At 41.1% G+C, this 20,795-nt stretch overlaps 1 protein-coding gene across 10 annotated transcripts in view; it reads right to left on the bottom strand.

Moving 5' to 3' along the window:
* Window positions 1–1,242: 1,242 nt before the first annotated feature.
* Window positions 1,243–20,795, bottom strand: part of GK (glycerol kinase) — a 77,504-nt gene continuing 57,951 nt past the window's right edge. For 4 of the 10 annotated variants that reach the window (XM_043570983.1, XM_043570980.1, XM_043570986.1 and 1 more), the window contains 8 exons: window positions 15,062–15,140; window positions 14,205–14,301; window positions 13,564–13,648; window positions 12,248–12,368; window positions 11,981–12,124; window positions 9,327–9,407; window positions 4,778–4,864; window positions 1,243–3,262 (listed from right to left, as the gene is read on the bottom strand). In XM_043570983.1, coding sequence (XP_043426918.1) covers window positions 3,252–3,262; window positions 4,778–4,864; window positions 9,327–9,407; window positions 11,981–12,124; window positions 12,248–12,368; window positions 13,564–13,648; window positions 14,205–14,301; window positions 15,062–15,140 — 705 coding nt within the window. In that variant the 3' untranslated portion in view covers window positions 1,243–3,251. The remainder of the gene's footprint in view (window positions 3,263–4,777; window positions 4,865–9,326; window positions 9,408–11,980; window positions 12,125–12,247; window positions 12,369–13,563; window positions 13,649–14,204; window positions 14,302–15,061; window positions 15,141–20,795) is intronic. The other 6 variants (XM_043570981.1, XM_043570984.1, XM_043570987.1 and 3 more) reach the window with 2 other exon arrangements.

Here is a 20,795-nt window from a genome sequence, read left to right as displayed (position 1 = left end):
TCGAACTCGTAGTAACAGAGAAGGAGCTGGTGGTTACCAGGGGATGAGGAAAGGGGGAGCTGCTGTTCAGTAGGTAAGAAGTTACAGTTACACAAGAAGAATAAGCTCGGGGGCGCCTGGGTGGCTCTGTTGGTTAAGCGTCCGATTCTTGGCTTCAGCTCAGGTCACTATCTTGTGGTTCGTGAGTTCAAGCCCCGCATCCGGCTCCACGCTGATAGTGTGGAGCCTGCGTGGGAGTCCCTCTCTCTCCCTCCCCCGCTCGTGCTCTCTCTCAAAATAAATAAATAAATAAATGGCTAAACTTAAAAAAAATTTTTTTTTTTTTGCAGGAAGAGTAAGTTCAAGGGATCTGCTATATGACGTCTATACAGTTAACAACACAGTACCGTGCACTTAATACGTTGTTAAGAGGGTAGATCTCCTGTTAAGCATTCTTACCACACACACACAAAGCAGAGGGAAACAAGGAAACTTCTGGAGGAGGTGGATATGTTTATTCCCACGATTGTGGTGATGGTATCGGGGGTGTTTGCACGCATCCAAACCCGTCCAACTGTATACATTAGAGATGTGCGGTTTTCTGTGTGTCAATTACACCTCTTTAGAGCCGGCAACAAATTTTCTGTACTTCCATTTACTATTGGGTAGACACCGTGAGTTAAATACTACCTACCCCACTGTCAATGCTGCTGGTTTCGGTGCTGTGACACCTCTGGCTTGTCGGTTTGTCACAAGTAGCTATCACTCCTCATTCCCACATGAGAGAAAACACTCAGAAACCCAAGAACCGAGCTTGGGCACCGCAAAAGAGACACTAAGGCTTCTAAGATGTCGTTATAGAAGCACAGGTGTATTACTTGTCCTCCTGATTCACCAGAGAACAGAAGACTGGGGCACTGGCTGTCAGGCTGAGAGAACAATGACATACTGGACGCTAACGGCCAACCCAGGTAGAGAGAAGAGAATGAATGAAGCTGGCAGAAAGGCATGGTGAGCCGCGTGAGACCCTACTGATGACTGCTGACCTCACCGGGTATTTTCTGGATGCTGACGTGGAACAGGGAGGTCTTTTCCCATACGGTGATTAAGGTGCCCTTCATTCCAGAAACTACTTTGTAGGCTCTTGGTTCATTCTTCAGAGTGTGCCTTTTCAAGGGCTAAGAGTGGAGTTGCGGGTTTCCTGAGCCATCTTTCTCGATTTAACTCTGAGCTAAGTTCTAGTCTATAAATGAGAGATGCAAGTAAGAATGAGGGGTCAATTTATTTTAAGTCAATTTATCATTCAATATCAATGTGCACACCTTCAAACATTTATAAATATTGCCATTTCTAGAAAATTAACGTCATCTTAAAATTATTTGAACAGCGATTTAACAATTATGTACAATTAACTCAACCTACTTTTGTAGAAACAGAATTATGTGTAAGAGTGCCCTCACCACCCAGGAATGATTTCACAGTACCTTTCCAGAACACTTTGTCACGAGAGCGGCGGCTGCATTAATGGAATCCAAGTGGACTCCCTAATGTAGCAACGGCGCAATCAGGACCGCAAATGCAAGCGACCATTCATTCCAAACAACACCTGCTATGCTAACATATACATATTTGCCCACTTTCGGCACTGGGTGAGGGAAATAATTGGGAGGCAGCCATTTTCTTACTGGTGGTAAGCAGAAATTACTTTTACGATTTAAAAAATTGACATCAAGAGGCTAGATTATATTGGTTTTTATAGCATGTGACACTACATATTTTAAGAAGTTCTTGGTTTCGTTGGCAGCCGTTTCTAATTGCAAACCTTACTTCAGTTGTGATGGGACAGGAAGTGGAGATATCTCCCCGGGATCTCAAATAGAAATTATGATTGCTTACCAGCAACGAATAACATATTTGGATAGAAAGAGATCCTTGGCTTTATTCCTAAAGTTTTTTTCTACTTACGTGTTTAGCCTTTTTTCATATCCCCTCAAAAGAATCCCAAATATGTCTAAAACTATGTCAAAGGAAAGTAACTTTATATGGACTAGAGCTTTTCTCTTTTTTCCTTTTTAAGGAACATATCCAGCCAAAACAATGAAATAAAAAAGGTAAGGTAGAAGAAATATGGGTGAAGTCATAATAAAGTACATTTTCTTTTATTGACATAGAACATATACTTAAACTTTAAATGCTGGCTCTTTAAGAAAAAGTTTCTCCTGGTAAATATGCGTAACTGTTGCCCAAAAATGTACACAGTGTTTTCCCCAAAATATTTATACATATAGTGGTCCACTTAAGACCAGTCCCATTATACCGTACTGGATACAATGTGCTCTTAATTTATAAATGGGCTACCCTCTGTATATAAAATATAAAGGCATGTATGTTATACATACAAAGTAAGAAATATAAAAAGGAGATGGAAAGAAAAAAAAGTGTTCTTCCCTATAAGATCCAGACAGAAATTCAGTGTAATTAGTGAGATCGTGTAAAATGTACTCTTAATTTATAAATGGGCTACTCTCAGTATATAAAATAGACAGGCATGTATGTTATACATATAAAGTAAGAAATATAAAAAGGAGAGATGAAAAAAGAAAGAAAAAAGGGTCCTTCCCTGTAAGATCCAGACAGCAATTCAGTGAATTAGCAAGACCACGTAAAATGTCTGAAGAGTTTCAGTTTTGGCCAATACCTTTCCGAAAAATATCTAAGCTATGAGAGCACTAAGTTTCCATTTCAAGAATTTAGCAGAGGTTTCCAGTTAAACATTCAGTGAAGATGCTGTGGTCTCCTTAATGTGCAGAAAAGAGGCCTTTGAGGGTCTGTCAAACAGAAACAAACAGAAAGCCACTCATTTGTAGCTGGTTAGTTATCGCCTCTGAATCAAGTGTGTGTAGTGCAGAGAATCAACTCCCAGACCATCAGCGTCTGAATATGTTTGATGAAAGATTCCAATGAAGGGTCTGAATTCTTCCCAGATCTCAGAGGGAATGGGGCAGGACATGATGGCAATCCCCAATCCACCCCAAAGGTGGCTGGTCCAATCTTAACTCTTGAAGTTAAAAAACACACCAAATGTTTCTATAGCATTCTTTCTGCTGCATTTTCTTTATTTCAAGCCACAGGTCTACTTGGAGGGTCATGCAGCAAGTGGCTTATAAATAAAATCAGAGTCTATGAATAGTGTCATCACATTAAGAGACAATTGTTGGATTCTCTCATTAGGCAAAGAGCTCGCATCTTTGGAATCCATGAGTTGGTATTATTTATGGGATACCTAAAACGGGGGACAAAAACCACATATATCAATAACAACATACATGCAGTTCAAGAATTAAGGCAATGAAGACTATTTAATCATTTCTGGAGCTGCCAATTCCACATGATTTCTAACTACTGCTTCAGAGTTAAAAGGTAACAAATATAAACTAGGCCAATTCCAAAATCAGCAAATATTAACACTATTGCTAACTGTTTACCAAGGCAAACAATCCCCAGTGTTCTCAAATCTCAGCATATGTTACCAAGAAAGAACCTAAAGGTGGTAACCTTATCTCTTTGGAAGCCTAGGTATTCCGCAAGTAACGTACCCCCTAACTTAGAGATGGGCTATATGTCTCCATTTTCAGGGAGAGCAGGCATTTTTGTCCTGTCACGGTACCAAGAGGCAAACAGGAGAAACAAACAAACAAACAAAAAATCAGTGAAAACATTCGGTTGCAATGTTTTTCTCCCTTTTCCAAACCATCCAGAAAAACTGAGGATAATGAAACAATAATAGAGCCTTTCCTAAAATAGCACCTCAGTTTCTTTATAAATCTAAATTAGAGTTCCAGGGAATAGGTAGAGTTTTCCACCAAACATTCACAAGAAGCACTAGTACCAGTATGAGGCATTGTTTTTATGAAAGCAAAAGATTTGAACACATTTATCCTGAGTAGGAAAAATATGGAAAAAAGGTAATCTAGTTTTAAGTTCTCATGCAAGTAACCCGTATTTTTATCACTAACAGGTAACCTCATGTTCTGCTGATGTCAGTTAATTTTCATCCCATATTTATATACAGCTCCCTAAACTGAGGATGCCCAGTGGAGTTAAGGCTTGTCAGATTTCTACAATCTGGACATTCCCTCCATATCAGTTAACTTTACATTTTGTACGTGAAACCCAGGCCACCATCTAATTCGGAGAAATCATTCAAGTCTTTCCCTAATTATGAAACTTCAAGAAACATTTCACTTTCTTGGTAACATATGGAAGAAGTCATTGCCATCTAAGCCCTTCCGAAAAGGAGTATTAAATTCAACTTAACACAGGTTATGCAATGTATTTTACAACATGCTGAGCAATTGTACATTTCTAAGAATATTCAGAAGTTAATGTGCAAAAAATAATTCGGCTTTAATTTCAACTCCAATTTCTTTTAGCAATAATTTTTAAAACTGCAGTTCACAAAACACAGTCTTGCAACTAAAATAAAAGTCACTATCAGGTTTCCCCAGTTCTAGAGTTTTCCGGAGACTCTGCTCAGACATACTCTGGATGAAACTCTTCCCAGAACTGAAATATTAAGACTCGCAGAGCAAACTTTTCGAAGCGTGACCAACTTCTGGACGTTTGAAAGCCAATGTCATGCAACGTCAGAAGTATACTTAAACGGTCATCTGTCACTCTGCAAAGTCCTTCCATTTAAGCATAGGGAGAATGAAAAACACTGAACATTTTCTGCTGAGTTATACACAAATACATTAGCGCTAACTCATAAAATTGTCTAATTTAAAGAGTAACTGACCTGAGATGTACCTTGCTCCGATTAACATTACCATGCTACTCACTATAAAAAAGCCCAAGGGTAGACTACAGAAGATACTAGGGTCACCTGTGGTCATCCAAGTAGAAGGGGATTCCAGTCAAGCAAACCAAAAGAGAGACACATAATTACAATATTTGTGTTAAGAATCACATGACAGCAAAACAAAATAAGTTGTAAAAATAGTATATTCGTAAAAGCTAGCAAAGAGTTATTACTTTAAATCAAAAATATGATCAATATCGAAGGCTTATGATAGTTAACAAACAATACAGATAGCATGCCGCAATAGCCAAGAACATAATACATATAGACCCGCATAAGCCTTCTACTGGCAAAGCAAAAGAGAGGTGATGGAGAGAGAGCTTTTTGGGAGGCTGTTGATTTTGGCTTTCTGGACTCTTCCCCCGGAGATACTAAATGCGCAATCCAATTCCCCCAAGGTTCAAATTACAGATCCTTTAGCTATCAGAAAAGAGTCACAGTGCTCTGCTGAAAATGAACTTCGAACCCTACTTTATGCTAAAATATTCGTTTTGTTTTCTTTTTTCTCTTAATTTAATGTATTTTTCATTTAAATCCAAGTTAGGTAACATACGGTGTAGTAATGATTTCAGGAGTAGGACTTAGTGGTTTTGTTTTCTTTTATACATGGAACTCTCTGTGTGTAAGGACATATACCCGACAATATTACTGTAATTATACACTAAATTGTATGAGCCAATCAATCAGTGTATTGATCTAGCTTTTTATAATAAACTCTACACCCAACACGGGGCTCAATCTCTCTGTTTATTCATAGTAAAAACTCTACACCCAACATGGGGCACAAACTCATGATCCCAAGATCAAGAGTCACAAGCTCCACCGGCTGAACCAGCTGGGTGCCCTGTGATTTTACATTTAAAAAAAAAACTGCCGGGGCGCCTGGGGGGCTCAGTCGGTTAAGCGTCCAGCTCTGGGTTTTGGTTCGAGTCATGATCTTACAGTTTCGTGAGTTGGAGCCCCACACCGGGCTGTGTGCTGATGGTGCGGAGCCTGCTTGGGATTCTCTCTCTCCCTCCCACTCTTTTGTTTTTTTTTTTTGATTAAAAAAATTTTTTTTGACGTTTATTTATTTTTGAGAGACGGAGATAGAACACGAGTGGGGAAGGGGCAGAGAGAGAATGAGACACAGAATCTGAAGCAGGCTCCAGGCTCTGAGTTGTCAGCACAGAGCCCGACGCGGGGCTCGAACGCAGGAACCGTGAGATCGTGACCTGAGCCGAAGTCGGACGCTTAACCCGGCTGAGCCACCCAGGCGCCCCTCCCTCCCTCTTTCTGCCCCTCCCCTACTCACGCTGTTTCTGTGTCTCCCAAAATAAATAAATGAATAAAATTAAAAAATTAAAAAATATATATAAAAAATAAATAAATTAAAAAAACTCCCTGGGGATGCCTGGGTGGCTCAGTAGGTTAAGGATCTGACTCTTGATTTTGGATCAGGTCATGGTCTCCTGGTTCATGGGATCCAGCTGTGTCTGGCTTTGCACTGACAGCACACAGACTTCTTGGGATTCTCCCTCCCTCCCTCTGTCTCTGTCTCTGTCTCTGTCTCTCTCTCTCCCTCCCTCTGCCCTTCCCTTACATTCATGCATGCTCTCTCAAATAAAGAAACTTAAAAAAATAATAAAAAAAATTGCCTGAGAATATGGTTGTTTTGATATTTCCTAACCTGAATTCTGTCAAAATCCCTTCCGTTAAAGAATATTCTTTATACACATATGCTTTTCTTGAATTTAAAACTTATGTTTCTGTAATATTTAATGCTCTTTATAAAAGAAGCCTATTCAAAATTAACCTCCAAATGTTAAGGATATACAACCACTGGATTGTCATTTCCTTGCCTTTTTGGGAGAGGATTTTTTCCCCTTGCCTTGTATTTCTCTCTCCTTAGAAGGCAGATTAAAGAGGGATATAAAACCATTTTTCTTCATTTGACCATTGCTTATGTTATTTTCCAGATAAAAAACAAGGTTTCTTTTTGTTTCCACATTTGTGGAGGCCACATTTTAACCTGATGTTAGGAAAGGGAACATATATTCTAGTTCTTTTAGAGCAAGCCATCAGTTATGCTAGGTGGTTTTTCTTGTTTGTTTGTTTGTTGTTTTTTTAGTTACACCAAGTTCTGAGAACTGCTTTCCTGACATGGCTACAGTGAGTTCTAGTTTGCGAAGAAGATCGTGAGCAGGGCCTGCATTCACAAGTCCGTACTAATTTAGGTGGCATGGATTTAATGGAAATATATCCTTTTTGGTGACTGACCGGTATCTCCACACACACGCTGGTTATTTAATAGCTGTGTGCATTTAAACACATTTAAACCAATGTGAACTGTTTCCAAAATGTTGTTTTGGCGTGTCTGGAGTGCAAATGCGGAGTGCAAAGCCAAGCTCATCATTTATGATAAGCTCTCTCCAAAAAGTATCAAATCTCCAATCACTTCTACATTTTAAAGACACACAAATGTCTATTAAAAATTGTTTACGGTATATTCAAATATAGTTAGAAATAAGAAACATGACTTCTTCGAAAGTGGCAAACTGCATCAGAAATTAAGAGAACATACTATTTTTTCCAGAATAACAGCTTATTGATATATGGTTATATGGCTTACACTGCTTAAAGAAATACAATTAGCATGTCATTGGCTGAATATTATTATTCTGATTTAATGTACCGCTTAGAGACTCAACATATTATATACATTAGAGTGATTTTCATAAATCGACTTCACAACATTTACAAACTGGCTTAAACGCACTGCGGTCTAATTGTAACAAAAAAAAACAATGTAAAAAATCTACAACTCTCAAAAAAATCAAATTACTTTTATCATCAATGCTGACAGCAGAACTAAAGAAATCATGTAATTTTCTTTCATCAACTTTTTCTTTCATTTGAAGTTTATTGACAGTAAGGTATGCAAACAAAGTGAAAGGATCAACTGGTCTTGTGGTAATTTTGCAATTAAAATTTTATCTTCAACTGCTACTAAGAAGTGAGTGTGTGTGTGTGTGTGTGTGTGTGCCGCACTGTGGTGCAGGGAGGGACACAGGGATGATTGTGCTATTTAAAAAAAAAATCCAGGGGCACCTGGGTGGCTCAGTCAATTAAGTGTCTGACTTCAGCTCAGGTCATGATCTCGCGGTTTATGGGTGTGAGCCCCGTGTCGAACTCTGTGCTGACAGCTCGGAGCCTGGAGCCTGCTTCGGATTCTGTGTCTTCCTCTCTCTCTGCCCCTCCCCTGCTCACACTCTGTCTCTGTCTCTCTCTCTCTCTCAAAAATAAATAAACATTAAAAAATGAAATAAAATAAAATACGAGTCAGAGAAATCATATGACTCAACTTCTCATTAGCCATTGATTAAGGACAACTAGAAAATAAAAGAAATCAGGGTGCATGTATATCTTGCCCAGCAACTAGCACTGTGCTAGGAAAATACTTATGATTGAGAGGTTTAATTACAAAGGGTCTCAAAATTGCAAAAGCTTTGCCACCACCTTATAAAACGAAGTGTGTCTAAGAACAAAAGACTTAAAGAAAAAGGATATTAAGCTTATTTAGGAGAAAAAAAAAAAGCTTCAGGTAGGAACACCCAGGACTGAAAATACAGATCAGTGGTCTGTGGCAACACATGGTTTCAGGAAGCATTTCCTAAAAGCCAGATACATTGAAAGTGGATCTACGCTCACTTTTTGGGTTAGAAGGCAGGTAATATTTCATTTATAAACTCTTCTCTCTTAAAGTATGTGCTTCAATATATTACTGGACATCATTCTATTCATGATGTTCTAAATCTTGCATTTAGCAAAGAATTAAAATATTATAGCACGTTAAAGATGTGTTCAAGCCTGTTAAATGATCAAGCGCATAGTAACAGCAGCTTAAGTCTGTTTACAACTAAATGGTTTACTTAAGCCCAATACCTGCCTGCTTAAGGGAATGAAAAAAATGGTCCTGTATTTTCTGCCAAAAGCATTTCCCAATCTGTTATGACACTTCTAATTTACAGTTTGGTACATTTCCTCCTCTCTAGCCCAATGTACATTCGCTAAGAACTTGGAATCAGCCTAGGAAATAGTGACATAGATTGAGCAATTAACGTAAGTTTTGGTTGGTTCAGGTCATGAAGACAGCCCCCCAAAAAGATAAAAGAAGACACTAATTAAAAAAAGGAAATAAAAAGAAGAATCTAGTTGATTTTCTTTTTCATTGAGGAGAAAGAAATCATTTTACTTTTAGAAAACTAAGTTATCCACTGAAGTCCCAGGAATAAACTTAATAAGGAAAAAACAGGCAGGACACAATTAAGTATGTATATATCAACCTGATAAGCTACATCTCTAAAGTGTTCTGAAAATGTTAGAAACTGCACAGAAGCCACTGATTTTCTTCATAGCAGCCTTGCAAAGTGTAAACGGTTAGACACTTAAATAAGTTATTTAACGCACTAAGACAAAGCGGCAAGAATAATAAAAACATTTTTACCACTTTCTGAAGACTGAGTTGTGACCCAACCCACTGACTTCATCACAGCTTTCTTCCACGTAGAGTACCGAATTTCACTTTCTAGAAATAGAAGGTGGGAAACACGTAAGTCTGAAAGGAGTTTCCTGAGATATTCTACACACCATACTCACGTTCACTCAGCATTTTGAACAAATTGTGACACGTATTAAAGTAAAGCCCCTCGCATGGGGGGCTTTACCAGAACTCAGACTCAGGAGAGTACGGGTGCTGGCGACCGCCAGGGACTGGGAGAGACACACGCTTGGAAGGTGAAGGGGCAATTCAAATTCAGCATGGTGTGCAGGTGGAGGGAGGCTGGGACACAGGCTACCTGGGAGGACCAGGCCACTCACAAACAAGTAGTGACGAATTAGAAAGGGAAATCCCATTTGACGTCTTTTATCTTTTTTCAGGGGGTACGGTGGGGGGGGGGATGTGGGATACAGGGTATACTGGAATATGTTAAGACTAGAAGGAGAATTACTTTTGGTCTAGCCGAAGGACTGAACAAGTATGGATTTCTCACAAGATTCAAATTACATTCCTGTGAGGCAGGGTTTCTGTAAGAAGGAAATCCACGATAAGAGAACTAAACAAAAATGGCCACCGGTGCGTCCCTGTCAGGCCTCCCAGCCTTTCTGTAGCACCTGAAGCCTGTGACACCTGGGCGACGCTGCTCAAATATCACTTGCTGTAGAAAGCTTTCCAGGGCCCCACTATGCCCCTCCTCTGTCTTCCCACAGCAGTTCACACTTCAGGCTGTCAGCTGACCACAGTCAACTGTCATGGCTTTGTCTGCCTCTCCCAAGATCCAGGAGTCTCCTGAAGGGCGAAGACTTGCTCTTGTTCAGCGCAATTTCTGGCCTGTACTCAGCTCTAAAAAAAAGTTTCCCGGAGAATGAACTGTTTATACGTAGATGCCCATCACGCACGTGTGTGTGCGCGCGCGCACGTGCGTTGTTTGCTGTGGGGAGAGGAGTAGGGCTGGCGAAGGGAAGGACAGCTGACCTAACTGACCCCCTCTGGGCCAAGGCCAAAAAAAATAGCAAAGAAGGCTCTCCTCAGAAAACAAGAGACTCTCTGGTCAAAACTTCCTTGCTAAACAGTGGGATTAGCATCTCGAGGCCTTATACTCACTCTGACGATTGTTTACTCAAAAAATGATTTTGTTCAGAAGTAGAAAAATGTTTTGAACTCCACATTTCACGCAATGGGAAAAGTTAAAAATTACCTACATATAGAACATCAGATTTCGAAACACATTTGTACACGGAGTTATACGGTATACCGTCTGACTATAAAATTACTAGTGTTACAATCCATTTTCTCATCTGTGGAAAGGAATAAAATTCAGCAGCGCTGGCTTAGGCTTCCAGAAAATTAAACACAGGTACATTTGGAAGCTTATTTCCCAGTAGTGTAAAAGCCACTTGGACGCTCTATTACACTAAGTTTTTACAAAAAGTTATAAAACCAAATTCAATAGTGCAGCAGGATTCTCGCGCAGAGAGTCGTGACACCGAGGCTTTTCTTCCCAGGAAGCAACTTGACTCGTGCCGGCACCGCTCAGTTGGGTTCGTACACGAAGAACTGAGCCCCCAACGCCACGTGGCGTAGTTTTTTATATATTCACTTCTTTGTCTCCCATATATGGTAACACACAAACATGCAGTCGGATGAAATGGTTTCGTGTTACAAGGTCGCGAGGGATGTTGTCACGTACGCATATAACCAGGTTGCTTTGAGGCTTTTTTGTTTTCTTTCTTTCCTTAGGGAAGGGGATCCTGCCACAATATATATAAAACCTTACCTTTATACTCACGTTTATTTCAACCTGAGAGATGCACCACTATATTTTAATAAAGCTGTCGGTCAGAGCTTGGTTTGTTATAAGAGTGAGTCAGGTATTTAGGTATTTAAGGCTCACTTATTTACATTGTTGCTACTTTTGTCGGGCTAGGCCTGCTGTGCTTAAGAGTTACCAGAATGGCCCTTAGCCTAGCTAATCATGTCCTAAAACTAGGCCCCTGGCACCAAAAGATGGTCAGTTATCTCCCTTCTTACTTTTAAAAAAGGCTGTTAACAAGTTAGAACTGATAGTTTGGCTGTGTTATCCTTCTGCATGAATATATTGCAAATAGAAGTGAATGGCAAAAGAAGGGATTCTGGGAGGTTTTTTTAATATAAGGAACTTCTGGGGTGCTGGGGTGGCTCAGTCGGTTGAACGTCCGACTCTTGATTTGGGCTCAGGTCATGATCTCGGTTTGTGAGATCGATCCCTGTGACGGGTCCTGCACTGAGCATGGAACCTGCTTGGGATTCTCTCTCCCCCCTTGTGTCCCCCCCCATGTCAAAATAGATAAATCAAGATTTTAAAACCATAAGGAGCCTTTTCTCTCAGCCATACCCAGCGTAACCAATCTAACACAGTGGTATTTGCTATTTTACTTAGTGTCTTAACCCACAACAAACACAAAGGCAAACTCTCTCTCACTAAGGTCCCCTCCACAGGATACCATTACATTTTCATTTTTAAAAACACTTGATTTTTAAGTAATCTCTACACCCAACGTGGGAGCTCGAACTCACGACTGCAAGATCAAGACCCCTAAATCTCCATCTTTTACACATACCCTCAGCATTGATCTGGGGTTCAAACCGCTCCATCGTAACCGCTGACAAATCCTCGGGCTCGAGGCTCCAAACACCAACTCCTTCCGCAGCCCCCGCTGCCATGGCAGCTCCCAGGGCGGTTGTTTCGGGCATCGAGGGCTTCACTGAGGGAAGAGGGCAACAGCAACAGCTTTCATCAGCATCTTCGCAGCTCCCTACGCCTAAAAAACCCGTTCTTGCAAAAGAAATACTACTTTTGGCATGTAAAGGACCCAACGCTTACTGACCTACTGGGATGTACAGAATGTCTGCTTGTAGCTGCATAAGGATTTTGTTGTTGGTCATCCCTCCGTCTACCTGCAGGTGGCTGAGTGGTATTCCACAGTCGCGGTTCATGGCATCCAAAATCTTAAAGAAACCAACGCAAGGAACATAATGAGCATAATTAAACTGCTACTTCGTAGTAACATCTCTGAAAATGGCAGTCTTCTGATCAAGAGCTTCCCAAAGTCTACAGAATAAAATTTAGATTTCCTGTCAGAGAAAGACAGATATCGTATGTTTCCACTCGTATGCGGAACTTGAGAAACAAAACAGAAGACCATGGGGGAAGGGAAGGGGAAAAAAATAGTTTCAGAGACGGAGGGAGACAAACCGTAAGAGACTCTTAAAAACAGAGAACAAACTGAGGGACGATGGAGGGGTGGGGGGGAGGGGGAAATGGGTGATGGGCATTGAGGAGGGTACTTGCTGGCATGAGCACCGGGTGTTGTGTGTAAGCGATGAACCAGGGGAATCTACCCCCAAACCAAGAGCACACGGTATATACGCTGTATGTTAGCCAACTTGACAATAAATCATATATATAAAGAAAATGTAGATTTCTTATTTTGGTCTTCCAAGCCTTCCTTGATCTAGACACACCGATCTTTTCCCTCACTACACCTCTGCCCTCACCCTTAGAGCCAGCCATGCCAAACACCTCAATTTTGCACCCTGGTTTCCTGCCTCGATGCCTATGTTTGACCTATTCATTTCCTTTGCCTAACATGTACCACTCAGCATCCGCCCCCCACCCCCCGCAAGGGTCAAACACCCAGCACCTGGCGGATAATAGGAATTCCAAAGGTTACGGCAGCAGGGCGCCTAGGTGGCTCAGTCGTTCAAGCACTGCATCAGGGTGTCTGCTGTCATTGGAGAGCCTGCTTTGGATGGTCTCTCTCTCCCCCTCTCTGCCCCTCCCCTGCTTACACGCACTCTCTCTCTCTCTCTCAAAAATAATAAACATTTTAAAAAAGGTAATGACAGCTAAGAAAAAGAGGAAAAAATTTGCGAGCAGGGGAGGAGCAGAGAGAGAGAGAGAATCTCAAGCAGACTCTTCAGGGTCAGTGCAGAGACCGACGTGGGGCTCAAACTCACCAAACAGTGAGATCATGACCTGGGCAGAAATCAAGAGTCAGATGCTTAACTGAATGAGCCACCCAGGCACCTCTGATAATTTAATACATTTACGTTATTTAATAAACGTTCAGCATTAATATATATAATTTGTTTAGGAGTGACAAAAGCACATTAAGCACAAGAAAAAAGCCCATATTATTACCTCCCGGGTTTGGAAACAAACAGCTTCTAATGCAGCAAAAGCAATATGGCATTTATTGGTGAACTGAGTGAGTCCACAGATGATCCTAAAAACACACACAAAGAGTTGTAAGATTAAAAAAAAAGACTTGTAAGATTAGAGTGGAGTAAACGAGTCACCAATCTGAAATGTCCTGAGTATGGAAAGGTTGACCTCGGTAGATACAGATGTTCAGGGGGGAAAAAAAGCACATAAAAAAAAAAAACGGACATAAACAAGAAGCGGCTTGGAAAAGTCATATAGTCCGCAATCCTGTATCCACGTAGGAAAAAGTCCAGGATCCAGATGAACAGATGACAATAACATAACACCAAATCAGAATTCATTTGGACGATGTCCCTTGTGCGTAGCTTGCAGATGCCTTGAAGATAAATGATCACAACACTGACATGAACATGGACGTGGCAGGCAGGGCCTTATTGTCAGATGATTTGTAACCTCTCGGAATTTAAAGGTTCTGAAGTTACGCTCTCCAAACAGAAGAGGTTTCCTCGACACTTTAAAATCATTTGAAAATAGATAGGAAACTAGGAACTAAGTCATTAGTGACGTTAGTAAATAAATCAAGACCCACAAAAGCATACCTCGCATGCAGTTCTTACCCTCTGGCACTGGGCTCCCAGTAAGGCGCATACAGCCCTGAAAACGCAGGGACGAAATAGCAGCCGTAAGAAGTACCTACTTCTTTAGCAAGTTTTTCTAACATTAAAAAAAAGGGGGGGGAGAAAAACAAAAATTACTCTCATATATTCTATTATTTTAGTCAATAAACACAGCTGTATAAAAAATTAGGCTACGGCTTTTGATTTCTTATTCACTAGTGCGGCACAATGTTCCTAATTCTGGCACTAAGCGAGGAGGGGCGAGAACCAATTTGCCCGCACCGAGAAGTAAAGGAGCTGGATTGCTTTCGTATCGTAACTCATTTCCACTCTTTTTAAGGTTGTTGACTAGGAGATAAAAAAGCGGCCTCCAGGGCCTCCCCAGTCCACAATGTGTTTCTGATTGTCCCCCCCTTCGGGCTGAAGTAAACAAGTAGATGAAAGAGAGGGTAATGAGATCACATAATTATCCGTAGATGGGAAATTGCCATATGACTACTTAAATGATAGGCACTGGGGTTTTAACGCTCACTCTAATCGCAGAGGTAAAGCTCCTTCTCATCAGATAAATTTAAATGGACCACTTTACCTGAAGATTCTGGCAATCTTTGCTGTTGGATTTTACACTTGGGTAGTTTTTATGCCCTACCTTGCCAGTTTATGAATAACCATCACTATTTATGTCAATTTGTTGTTTTATAAATCTTCACAAAATAGTCTTTTGTGTATAAATCAAACTCATAATAGGAATTCATTTCATTTAATGTCACATATGGCTCAAATCACAAGTATTCACACAAAGCAAAGGTAAAAATTTCCATTATTTAGATCCTAATCCTTTGTTGGAACATACTCACCGATTTCCTCTGAGCTCTTTATAATTCCAAGATTATCCCTTAGCCAGCGAATAACAGCACCAGCTATGGCTACAGAACCCTACGAAAGAAAAGGAATCCGAGAGAGAATTTATATTTTCACTATAAAAAGATTTTATTAAGCATTTCTCTATGTATGACAAGATGGATACAATTTAAAAGTTTCGACGTTGGGGCTTTTACAAATATCATAAACTAGGTCTATTAATGCAAACATGGTTTCATACAGGTCATTACCGACATTTTTCATGAGCTAGGGAAAAGAAGTGAGCCCCCCAGTACACCCTTGGGCCTCTACAATCTGTTGTTCTATGTACCGTTGCTAAACTATGAGGTATATTATCACCCGGAAAACATTCCCGCCTTATCCACTGAGTTATCAGGAGAGGCCACATTAACAGGATTTTTCAAGCCCATTTGCTGTATCTAACAGTATATTAAATCAAGCAACAATAGCAAAGTTAGCCAAGAAACTACAAAGTAATAACTCAACAAAACCACTAAGGGACGGAGCCAGCCGGGGGAGGGAGAGGGGGCTGTGGCAACAAGGAAGAAAACATGTGCTTTGGAGCCGGACGAACAGGCTTTGCGTCCAAGTTCGAGCTCTTAACTGCTGTGCGATCTTAGGCAAATTAGGCTTAGTGAGCCTCCGCTCCGTCACCTGGAAAATCATGGTGACTATACTAACACCTGCTTAAACTACGATGAGGCTCGATAGGAGAACGCAGGGGAAGGTTAGTACCGAATGTAAATATTACCTTCATCATTTGTTTCTGTGTTGAAAAAGTATAATCCAAATTCCACTGATTGATGAATGGACAAATATAGTACATCCATACAATGGAATATTATTTGCTCACACAAGAAGGAATGAGGTTCTACTATAACATTAAGCTTGAAACTATTACGCTAAGTGAAAGGAGACGGTCACAAAAGACCATAAAGTGTATGATTCCATTGATGTGAAATGTCCAGAATAAGCAAATCCACAGAGACGAAGAGTAGATTAGGGGTTGCTGAGGGTTGGGGTGGTGGGGTTATTCTTTGGGGTGATGAAAATGTTTTAATGTTGGATTGTGGCGATGGGTGCGTGACCGAATATACTGAAAACCAACCAACCGTCTACTTTAAAAGGATGAATCGTGTGATAGGCGAATTATATCTCAATAAAGCTCTTGTAAAAAGATCTTGAGGGGCGAAAAAATGACCAGCACAAACCGTTAGGAATTCCAAAAAAAAGTTCTTTGGTTCTGACTTTTCATTTCATACAGACTATTAATGTAAATTTTTTCCACAGAGTTACCCCAAACCCAAGTATCAGGTGATATTAAGTGCAGGAAGCAGAATGTGTTTATCTGTTGCCTACGTCCCTGCCTCCAGTTTAGTTAAGTGAATTACAAATGGTCACCCCCTCTTGCTGTCAATTTCCAGGCTGTAAACAAACGAGATGTAGAGTATGTTGATTCATTCTGTCATTCAGAGCTTCTATGAGAGTAAGTCACTACGTGTTATTGCAAAACTGCAGAACACTGCTACTGTCCTCTTTATACACTGGCTTTTTGGCTATAAAAAATTGCTGAGGAAGAGAGTTGACATTGATGTGCAAATTGAATCAGGTTTTGAAGATGGGGAAAAAATTCAACACATACCAAGGTAGGTGAGGTATGTAAGGCTCTAACCCACCGTCTCCCTCTGGCAAAGTTTTCGATACACTTCCTAACTTTGATATGTTATATATTTAGGTCCTCAGTGGAACCATCAAGGAAAACTAAGTGATTTTTTTTTGCTCAGAGAGACTTCAGAATTTACTCTCGAATTTCCTTCAGGAGCAAAAAAATTCAGAGATAGTAGTTGCTAAAGACGAGTAAATGCGTAAGATTTTCCGGACCAACGAGGTTCGGAAGAAATACAATGTGAGCCACGTATGTAATTTAAGTTTGCAGTTACCATATTGAAAAAGTAAAATGAACAGGTTAAATTAATTCTAATACATTTAAGCGAATATATTAAAAATATTATGACTGCAACGTGGACTCAATGTAAACATTACTGAGGTATTTGATATTTGTTCACGAAGTCTTGCAAATCAGGTATGTATTTTACACTTACACCACATCTCAATGTGGACTAGCCACGTTTCAAGGGCTCAATAGCCACCCGTTCCCAGTGGACCACACTGTTGTACATCTGATTGGAAAAACAGGTGTCCTCCTGATACTCTCAAAAGACACTGGCCGCACATCATATCTGACCAAGAAATGCATACATTTTCAATAGTTTCAGGGAGTAAACGATGAACTTTAAACAACTACTGTGCTTAGAAGTCTAGCGGAGGGGTTTTGGGGCCGTTAGCTAGCGGAGGTTCATACGTTGGGAATCCAAATGCCGATGTACCTCATTTCCATGGAAAAGGCAGGATGTTATAGGCTTGAATATTTTTTGGTTTCTTTTTTTTTTGAGAGGAAGCAATACGGTTTTAGGAAAAGGACTGTCAAGGTTTTAACAAAAAAAACTGGTTGTGGACCAGAGGGCATTTCTTAGATTGAAACCAAAGGAAAAAAAAAATACAAAGTTACTATCAAAGCTCCAGAAGAACATTATTTTAAATCTGGTCATCAGGAACGTACAGGGCTGTTTAGTTGTAAGTGAAAAATAAATGTAATATAAGAAAATAAGAGGTAGGGGCGCCTGGGTGGCGCAGTCGGTTAAGCGTCCGACTTCAGCCAGGTCACGATCTCGCGGTCCGTGAGTTCGAACCCCGCGTCGGGCTCTAGGCTGATGGCTCAGAGCCTGGAGCCTGTTTCCGATTCTGTGTCTCCCTCTCTCTCTGCCCCTCCCCCGTTCATGCTCTGTCTCTCTCTGTCCCAAAAATAAAATAAAACGTTGAAAAAAAAATTTAAAAAAATAAAGAAAATAAGAGGTAGGTTGAATACACTTATCTGAAAGAAGAATATCGTTTTGGTGCCAGGATAGAATACATGGTATTCGCTAGCCTTCTAAAGAATTAATTAAAAATGAGAGAAACCTCCACACTGAGCAAAGATGTAGTCTTTCGCATTCAGAGGCAGGGGATAAAGCGGAAGGTGCCGTAATGCTTTCAAGATGGGCGGGAAGAGGAGCACGGGAACAGAAAGCTAACACGACAGATAGAAGGTGACTGTCTGCTTGCTATCAATTAAGTTACGCTCAGTCATGTCCTAAATATAAAGATTCAGTACTTCAGAGCATCATCCACAGATAGGAATGCACTCTAAGATAAGACCTATGGGAAAGGTGCACGCAAGCCAGTCGTACCCTAAGAAAGACATTAACAGAGATGAGAAGGTAGAAAGAAAAATATATGACATGATGAACAGGACAAGAGGAATAAATCGCTTAAAAACTAGATACATAGCCTGGAAAGTGGAAGCTTAAGAAACAGGCTACGGGAAGAGTGAATTAAGAACAATGATGTAGGGGCGCCTGGGTGGCTCAGTCAGTTGAGCGTCTGACTCCTGATTTTTGGCTCAGGTCATGATCCCAGGGTCATGGGATCAAGACCCGCATCAGGCTCTGTACTGAGGGTGGGGCCTGCTTTAGATTCATTCTCTCTCTCTCTCTCCCTCCCTCCCTTTGCCCCTCTCCCCAGCTCACATGTGCTCTTACTCTCTCTAAAATGAAGAATTAAACTTTTAAAAAAGTAATGAGGCAGATCTAATATAGTGTCATAGCAGACAAATATACTTCTCAAGAGCTCCTCGCCATGCATGCCATAGCCACGAATAGTATCTGTGTAAAGGACACATTTCAGGATGTGAGGCAGTTATGGCTAAAATCAGGGGGTATGAAGAAAAATTACGTGAAATTAAGATTATCCATAAATCGCTTAAAATCATCCGTTAGGCACAGGAAACAAAGCTTTCTGTATGCGACAGTAACACATATCGCTACGTACATAATTTATAATGTACTAATTTGTGTAAGATCACAAATGCAAAATCTAAGTCCACAGCATTTTTAATTGCGTAGAAGAGAGAACGGGAACCTAGAGGTAAAGGGGGGGAACAACATCATTTTTAAAATGTAATCGATACTATTAATACTTCAGTAACAAGTTAGGGAGTTAAGATAAACAGCGTTTACGGTTCAGAAAGTATACTTCCCAAGAAAGTATGTTACTCAGGTCCGGAAACAACGTTTCCAGGCCGTGGCAGGCAGAGACAAACGGGTATGGTTGCAAGCCGCATATTTGTGATTAAATTGTTATACAGCAATAGAGAAGAACACAGGCTTATAACACAAATGATTATCTGGCGTTAAGAAGGCTGAAAGACTCTAAAACAGAAGTCTCCACACTATCATCATAAGTCATACGAAAGAGATGGGACAGGGGACACTTAAAGAAACCAAGGGGGCGTACAGGGAAGCCCTTTTCGAAGCTCATACTTATTTTAAGATTTAATTATTTATTTTGGAGACTCTCCACGTCTAAAGTTCCCATGTTCAGCACGGCGCCCGATATGGGGCTCGATCCCACGACCGTGACGTCATGACCCGAGCCCAAATCGAGAGCCGAACACACAACTGACGAAGCCACCCCGGTGCCCCCGAAGCTCATATTTAAACGGAGAAAAAATGGCCTAAGGTTTGGTATGTCGACAATATTGATTAAGTATCTCCTATGTGGCAGTCCACTCCAAGAGATGGGGAACCAGACAGGCATCGCGGCCCCGGGGAACTGGCATCCCGGTGACAGAGTACAGAACAGGGCGGTCTCAGATCCTAAGCGAGATCAACCTCAGAAATACTAAAGGCCCCCAAAGGGATTTTTTGTGTGTGTGAAATAATACTTGGAAGAAGATAAACGAGGAAAGGGAGAAGCATGGCTTAAGGCAGGTGGGTCCTATGAGCAGGTGGCAGAGAAAGGGCGGAACCACGTAACTGCTCCGGTTTGCTTCAACCTCTCCCGCCACCAAGAAAAATGTTCTAGTGGGGGCGCCTGGCTGGCTCAGTGGGTGCAGCGTGGGACTCTTGACCTCGGGGCTGTAGAGTTTGAGCCCCACATCGGGTGTAGAGATTGCTTGAAAATAAAAAATCTTTAAAGCAAAGGGAAATTTTCTAGTGAAAGAGTGGGACAAATTAAAGCGGTTTAGTAGGAGTTGAAAGTTTTAGAACAACTCAAGGATCACGAGCCCCAATTCCTTTGCACCAATAATGAAAATTGGAGCTTAGAGATGGTAACACGTCGGGCCTGGAAGCATCACATGCCAGGGAGCAGGGAGAAAGAAAAAGAATTCTTTTGGTGATGTCCACATCAGAAATGGTGAGTTTGCACTTTAAAAATCCCCTCTCTCTGTTCTCGACACAGAGGATAACAGGGCAAAATATAAAAAGGGAACACCAAAACAGCATGTGCTGACTCAGATGCAGAGCGGCGGTGGATGTGGACAGAAAGAGAAATGCACCAACCGCACAGGGCTTCAGACCGCAAGGTTCTGCTTAGGTTTTCTGTATGTGTCAGGAGGCAGGAGTGGTGGCCGGGACCCGGCTCCTCCAGAGGAAAAGGGTCCCAAATGTCTTGTGTGACACAAGGAATAGCATCGGCTTCAGTGCCTGACGCCAAGGGCTAGGTGGCGCTCTCCCGCTTGTGTGGGGAGAACTACGGGCCGACAGAGGCTGTGGCTTTAAAACATGACACTAGAAGTAAAAATTTCAAGACACACGAAGAAATCTATTA

The sequence above is a fragment of the Prionailurus bengalensis genome, chromosome X (genome assembly GCF_016509475.1).
Source record: "Prionailurus bengalensis isolate Pbe53 chromosome X, Fcat_Pben_1.1_paternal_pri, whole genome shotgun sequence".
In the NCBI taxonomy this organism is placed as follows: domain Eukaryota; kingdom Metazoa; phylum Chordata; class Mammalia; order Carnivora; family Felidae; genus Prionailurus; species Prionailurus bengalensis.
Note: the sequence above shows the minus strand (reverse complement) of the source record. Positions and strands in the feature narration are given on the sequence as shown.